Below are 8,071 nucleotides of genomic sequence, written 5' to 3' on the forward strand. Positions count from 1 at the left end.
TTAAACATGGCAATTTAGTAAGTAGTAAAGTAAACCTATTGGAAAACAACCACACTGTACAGAAAACTTAATGACATTGAATCTATTCAAATTTGTGACAGTAATGGCTAATTAATGTCAGTAATAAATAATGTGCCTAAATAATTCCCATTGAGCAATCACTACTTTCAAACACTTGAGCTGCATTAATGAATTTTTTTTTAAAACTTACATTATTATGAAATTATTTATTACGAAATATTTCATGAAATAGCAAATCAGTTAGTGTTCAGTTTGTTTTAACTCACTGTGAGGTGGCAGCCACTGATAGCTGCTCCTGCATTGTATGGGTCCCACATCGTCTCCGTCTGTAAGAAAAATGTAATCTTAAACTTTCTTTGTTCTCCATAATATTTCCGTTCAGATCATACTGTAGTAGAGAAGACTGTATGGACATTGTCTCTGTGGAGGATCAGCTAGTCATGCAGATGGTTGTTGGTGTGGGCAACTTAACTTTGTCACGTATCAGAAACAAAAAACTTTTATATTTACACTGAGATAAAAATGTGATTTGAAAAACATTATAAAAGGCAACAGAGATTAACCTTATCTTAAGCAAAACTTTCACTCACTTTATTTTATTTTTCTGTTTAGTGATTCTTCAACAGGCATTGTAATTGCAAATGACACATTCACATTCAAAAAGATGACAGACTCAGGATTTACATAAAGTAAAAGTAAAAATAATAAAGAGCTCAGACAGGTGTTGCTGAGGTTTACACAACAAAAACCCTCTTGTGATAAAAGCAGAAATCTAAACCAAAACATGAACAATTGCTGTATTTTCCTGCAAGACCTCGGCAATGGGTGAGAATGGCCTGTGTCTATTTTGCATTTGGGACATTGTTAGGAGGAGTCAATATTAAACATGTTGGGAGAGGGATATGTGGGTCCTGTGTAAAACTTTGAGTTGAATTGCTTTGACTCTCAAGGTTTTTGCACCTTTTCCAAACATTGTTCCAATCATCATCTGTAATCTGTTCTCTTTACTAACCTTAAATATTAAACTCACCTTTTATCTTGTGAATCCTTAAATTAATTATGTGTCGAGCCAATTATAGTAAACATTAGATTTACCCTTGAAAACTTTAACATGAATGGAGAAACTGTTGTTGTGACATTTGGTGACTTTGTGAGAAGCTCTTTCATTTGTCTCGCTGGAGATTCTGAGAATCATTGTAGAATAACTGTTTCATTAGGGAGCCTAAAGAAAGTTAATTGGCCCCTCTTAGATCACAGACATTTTCAGCTACTGTAACTTGTTCACTCCATTAAGAGCTTGACTCTCTGTGTTCAAATAATATAAATTACTGAGGCTCAAAGACAATTTACAATGTCATATAAAACAGATTTCATTTGTTAACTCATTCACAGTTGTACCATGGACTGTGCTGCAACAATAACACAATGCAGGAGCACAGTGACTACATAATGTGCAAAATGGGTAACAATGTAAAATAAGCACAGAGCAATGCAACACTAAACAATATGATTATACAGCATTGCACTAAACAGTAAAACACAAGACAGCAAATGATAAAGTACAGAGGAGAATAGAGAGGCAGCAACACTGCCAGGATTAACAAAGTGGTATAGTGCGAAAATGTTGTAAAAGTGGCATAAAGAACAGTTCTAGGGCGCTTTGTGCATTTTGCATTTGAAGATATTTGAAGTAAAACTGGAAATCATGACATAATTCACAAAATGAAATGGTCAGTAAATAAATGTTCACTTTATAAATGATTAAGCTGATGAAACAAAGGACCAAGGAAAGGACAGAATCCAAGTGTCAGTGTATCTTCAGCCAGATAATAAATACGTCTGAAATCATGACTGGACTCACCAGATGGTTCTGGCATTGATGCTGCCATACTGTCCCTCTGCTGGAGACCTTGGAGCAACAACTGCCCCTGGACAAGCTCCTTTGATGGATCGTAAGGATAAATTAGAAAAATAGGAATTGGAAACTTGATATAAGCATCTTTCATTAGTAAATACTGGTTTGTCTCTTAAAACACCCAAACTCGTATAAATAAGATCAAGTATCAATTAACTTTATGGATGTGATTCTATGAAAAATGCTCACAGTATAATTTTTTAAAAATTCAACATTTCATTAAAGTTGTGGCTTCACAAGTGTCATTAAATCCAGGCCTAAATTAATCCTTTAACCTTTACACAGTGATTTAAAGGTGCCTTTGTCTTGTGACATATTAATCATTTACTGATTCATTTCTACATAAATCAGTAACTTCTTCATCCTTGGACTGAAACTACAGTTATTGTTATTGCAGTAATTAAGTTGTACAATAACTTTATTACTTAAATTACTTTATGACTTTATCAATGAAATGAACATTATCTCTTTGATTCACTGAACATCGGACCCTGGTCTCTGGAACAACGACTTATCCGCTGAAGACTAAAATCAAATTATAACTAAAGTAAAGAGTTAAATAGATCACATCAGTCTGTTTGACAGCCGTCACATATTTCTCCAAGCAGTTGAACAGGCAGAACTTACCTGAGATGTTTGCTGCTGTGATTCTGAAGGTCTGTAACAGTGATGTAATGGTACAAACAGAGTATGTACACTAACTCTGACACCAGTGTCTAACAACAGTGAATCTGGTCCATCTGATCACCAGGCCTGACCCGTCAGCACACACCTGAGGAAGACCAAAAATCAGGTTTCAAAACACAGTTTAACGACCTAGTCTTATTTGGTAATTTCTTTTTCTTCTTTGTTTTACTTACCGAGTGGAATTCTTCCTTCTCTGTTCACGTACATGACTGTAAATTAAAGCTCAAAGCTCTCCACACTGATGTTTCCTGAGACAGCCTCCTGTCCTCCTGAGTGGGCGGGACACAGAGTGGGCGGGACACAGAGTGGGCGGGACACTGCAGAGCTATGACATCAACAACAGTCGAGTCAATATTCAACCTCAGGTCAGAATCCTTTTATAAATCTTTACATACATTTATATGAATGAAGACAAAGAAAAGAGCAGTGGATATAAAAGAATACAACAAATTATTGTTGTTTGTGTTTATTACACTTAAATTTGAATTTAGTACTTAACTTTGTTTTCAAACTCTTTACCACGTACGTATGTTTGACTGAAACTCTGTAATTAGGCCTAAAGATTGAAATATTTTAATCGGATGAGTGATGGACAGTTTTCTCAGGTGGAGTTGAACTGCTGCCCTTGGAAATTATTATGATCATAAAAGTATTAAAGATTTTCTTGCCTTGGTGATATCTGTCGAATCCTACCATTACACCTCAACTGCACCTCCTGAGCTCTCCTTCACTTAGAAAGGTCTCAGGACACATTGATCCTTTTTATATATTTGAACATTAGCATGTACTTAAATCCTGCTCCTTCCTTACCGTATATCAATTACTGGATATACAGTGGACATGGATCCGTGACATTAATACAGAAACTCAAATTAGACATGAGCCAATGCAGGATTAACAGGATAAGTGTTATAGCTCAGACACAGGATCATGAAATGCAACTGTCTTTCTTTCTAGGAAATTATGAGCATAACAACATGTACATTTTCCATTTGAAATAGTTTTTTTTCTCTTTTGGTTGTTTTCTGGCGCTCTTGGTATTTTTGTTTTATTATGTGTTGTTGACAAATATGCAGTCAGAAAGCTTTTTTGTAAAACACCTTTTTTATTATTATTTTGAACATTTTCACCGTTACTGCACCGTTAATGTGTCCTATGGTGTGACATGGAAAAAGAAAATCTTTAAAAATCGCATGAGAGAGATTTAGGCTCATTGTAAGAGACTTATTTTCATGTAGTATTATTTATTTAATATGAAATTATAAATAACACTATTTATACTATGACTTTAACTTTTTCAATAAATTTGAGGCAAACTTTGCTGTAATCCCTTCATTTCTGAAAATTATACTAATTTAAGATCAGTGATGATTATATTTCCCCTAATGCACCATATTCAACTGTTTTAAGATATTTTGAGAAAACCACCCACTTTGTTTTTTTTTTAATGTGTGTCAGACCATAAGAGATTGTGTCACATTAAAGGATAGAAAGGGTAGATTTCATATTAAAGAGAAAGAGGAAGGTGTCACATTAAAGTACTCCCACTCATTTCTTTCCTTCAACTCTGTGTCTGAAAACACTGAGAATGGTCAAATAAGAATAAAAGGGAGATAAATAAGTCTTATTTAATCATTCAAATTGCTTCTTAAAGAGATCCTTTCCTCTTGTGTGACAACTTTGTCCCAGTGGATATTTTCTGTCACACTTGTGTCAGTTATTGACCTTGCTATTTGTAGCTAACCTGTCATTAACAGTTAGCACGTCACATTTGCATAATTTTCCATAATTATAAAGTTTAACACATGAAATATATTTTAGGGATGTCACACCAGAGGACAACAAAACTTCCAGTTTCAGTTGTTCAAGAAAAAGTTAAATAATTCAATATAAGCTGTAAAGACAATAGATGCGGTTCCATTAGATTGGGTTTTTTTCTTTTCAACTGTAGTAAGATACCTCTCTAAGTATTTGTGACGTCATGCACCTCAGCCACTTTATGTGGTTCCTCATGAAAACAAGCAGCAGCCATGATACTCAGTGTGGACCATGGGAAACTGGTCTCAGACTTTTGGACCTCAATGTCCTTAATTATTCTACAAATTCATAATAATAAGTTTTCTGTACCTCTAGCAACACTATATCAGCTGAAAGCATGCAAAAGCTGTAACTCCTAATCATTCATGTCTGTCACGTTCTGTCATGATGGGGGTAAGGCTGAACCCAAATGCAGCCAACACAGGGGAATGAGGTGCAAAAAGTTTATTAACTTAAGAACCTGCTGGTGAGCCACAAAAGGAAACCGAAGCACGAGGGTTACTCAAGAACTTAAAAAACAGGCCAAAACACGAGGAACCACAGGGGATGACAACAGGAGACATGAACTGGAGACATGAACTGGCAACATGAACAGACTGAGGACAAACCAGAGATGAACAGACGAACCGACCCTGACAAAGGGGAGCACAACGACTATATAGACACAAGGGAGGCAAGGGTGATTGAACACAGGTGAAACACATTAGGGCGGGGCAGACAATCACCACATAGACACAGGACCAAGACAGGAAATAAAAACATTGAGACACACAAGGAAACCAACTACAAAAATGAAACAGGAAGTGACAAAAGTCCAAACAAACTAACAAAAGGTGTCTGCCATGGCAAACCAAGACAATGTCCTTCACAAACTGAATGTTTACAGCAACAGCACATCAGTTCAACCAGTAAAATAGTCAACAATACAAATACTACTGTAAATCCTTATAGTCTGTAGTGTATATTGTAAACAGATCAAACCAGTTGACAGTGGTGTGTTCCTGAAATGAAGATGTAAGGAGAAAGTTTTGACTTGTTTTCAGTTTTCAGGAATTTCCTCCATTGCAAGAAAAAACAATATATACACCGCAACTGGGCTTAATAAAACACTTTGAGTGAATTTAAAAGACATACTGTAAATAAACAGGCTTTCTAACTTGTTAGCTTAGCCATGTTAAGGCTACCTGCAACCTATAATGCAACACTCTAAGCACACTTTTGCCCTATAGAGATCTGGCTTTTTCTTGTGATTAAGTCTAGTATTTGAATATAATAAATTATTTTCAATTTCAATTTTCAGAAAAGATACTGTTTTATATTTGGGACAATATTATATTTCAATGGCAGAGTTTGTGTTGACCACATTTATAAATTATACACACTGTATAAAAGGAAGTGCAAGTAAAATACAAGCAATATATAAAAAGATATAACTAAAGAAAAAAAGTACCGCAGTATCCTCTACCATTAAAATATCTAAAACAAAACAGAAAAAGACGACTTGTATTAAAAGATGAATGATAACTTTATTAGGGATGCCGCGACCGATACCACCAATACCAATCATCTTGGAGTGAATCAGCCAATCCACGGCCAATACCGATGGTCACATGCCGGCACACTGAACAAGGTGGGGCTTCTCTACACAGCGCTTCTCTCAGCCACAGACACCAGAGTATTAACCATAGGTGATCAGTTTTAAGGTGATCGGTGACTACAAGCATCAATTCCAATCTACCGATCTCCAATGAAAATGGGCCAATGATGATCGGCAGCCAATCAATTGGGGCATCCCTTTTATTTAACATAAATTACTAAAATTAAGTGGTAAAATGATAAAAGTACTCCAATTTAAATTTAAATATTCAAGTCTTAAAATGGCATTCTGGTTTTGGGTAGAAATATAGAAAAGCATTACTACACAAAAAACTAACAAAAACAAATGGCTTGTCTCTCAGTCAGCAAAATTGAGATAAAAAATGTAATAATTACTAATACAGAATCTGAAAATAATAAAACCATAAAAGCTAAAGCCATATGCTGCACATATAAGCAAAAGGTTTTTAAAAATATAACCGTAACAAACAGTAGCTCACTCATGTCTCTGTCAACTCTTGTCATAAATTCCAAATTTTGCACGGTTCAATCTCAACCAGGTAGAATCTACTGTCACTGTCAGACATTCTTAAAATCTGGAGTAAGTAGATTTTAAATATGGTTAAAAGCCAAGCTCCTATACCAGCAGGTTAGAAGACCATCTTTAGACAGGTTTTTGCAGCATTACAGGAGTGTAGCTGAACCTGTGTTTGTGCTGAATTTACATTGTAAAGAAAATGTAAGGTAACAAGACATAAGGTGGAGCAAATTGGCATATATCTGCTAATAGATCATCCAGTAGCTCAGTTGTTAGGACCCATATCATATTTGCACCAATAGGCAACAGTTTGACCATTGTGGCAAAAATAAGTGTAGCAGGATGCAGCATCATCACAAGATGATACATTTTTTTTTATACATCTTTTTCAAATCATCTTTTTCCTTTTCTTGTTTTTTCTTCAATTCCTCCATATTTTGTTGAAGCGCCATCATTTCTTTCTTCATTGTTTCATTACAGTTCTGATTCTTTTCCATCTCAGAAGCTTGCGGATGAATTTTATCTGTCAGTTCCTTCATTTGATTCTCATGTTTTTTTATAAGGGCATCCTTCTCTTTGTGCAGCTCTGTCATATCTTTCAAAATCTTATCAACATGTACATGTCTGTCTGCAGTGTAGCAGCCACCACCATTTCTTCTCACCATTGTCTCAACCTTGTCCAGCAGCTCACTGACTTGTGTACGATTTTTCATATCGTTGTTATTGAAGACGTGGTATCTCCCTCCACACTCTTCAATTAGATTTTTAACAAAGTCCTCACACTCTTCTTCTATGTAGCTTTCAACTGACTGATTTTTCAGATCATCTCCTCTGGTGAACAGAACGATGATGAAATCGCCTGAATTTTCACCAAATATTTTCTGGATCAGATCCATAGATTTTTGTTCCTCTTGTGTAAACTGGTCGATCTGCAGCACCAGTAAAATCACATGAGGCCCAGGAGACAACATCTTGACACATTTCAAGATCTCCTCTTCAACTTCATCAGTGGACAGAGCTGTGTTAAACAAGCCGGGGGTGTCGACCACAACAACAGGTCGTCCATCAATCTCTCCTGTTTCTTTCTGGCAAAACTTGGTAACTGATCTCTGACTGGCTCTGGATTCAAAGTGCTTTCCTAAAATGGTGTTTCCAGCAGCACTCTTCCCACTGCCAGTCTTCCCGATCAGCACCATCCTCAGAGGCTCTGTCTTTATATTCTTCACTTTTACACCTTTACTTTCAGCTTGAAATCTTCTGTCTTCAATGTCTGGCCTTGCACCTTTATCACTCAGAATCCTGGTGAACATTTCCTTTCTAAAGCTTTCAGATCCTTCAACTCTCATCTTGTCCACAGCCTCCAACACCTCAGAGATCTGCTGTTTGTCCTTGACGTTGAGAACAACAGATCTTCCTCCACAGCTCTGAAGCAGCTCCTGGATGTCTCTGTTCTTTCTTATAAAGTCAACAACAGCTGGAGCTGCAGGATCTGACTC

The 8,071-nt window shown here is 36.2% G+C and overlaps 1 protein-coding gene across 1 annotated transcript; it reads right to left on the minus strand.

Moving 5' to 3' along the window:
- Positions 1–6,542: 6,542 nt before the first annotated feature.
- On the minus strand, positions 6,543–8,068 carry LOC111648642 (GTPase IMAP family member 9-like; the record flags this gene model as incomplete). The annotated part of the gene is made up of 1 exon (XM_023398741.2): positions 6,543–8,068. A coding segment is annotated over one exon (1,140 nt), but the record flags the coding sequence as incomplete, so codon positions are not given.
- Between the last annotated feature and the right edge of the window lie 3 nt (positions 8,069–8,071).

Source organism: Seriola lalandi, unplaced genomic scaffold, assembly GCF_002814215.2.
Source record: "Seriola lalandi dorsalis isolate HSWRI2012SDOR001 ecotype SW California unplaced genomic scaffold, Sedor1 jcf7180001955607, whole genome shotgun sequence".
Taxonomy (NCBI): domain Eukaryota; kingdom Metazoa; phylum Chordata; class Actinopteri; order Carangiformes; family Carangidae; genus Seriola; species Seriola lalandi.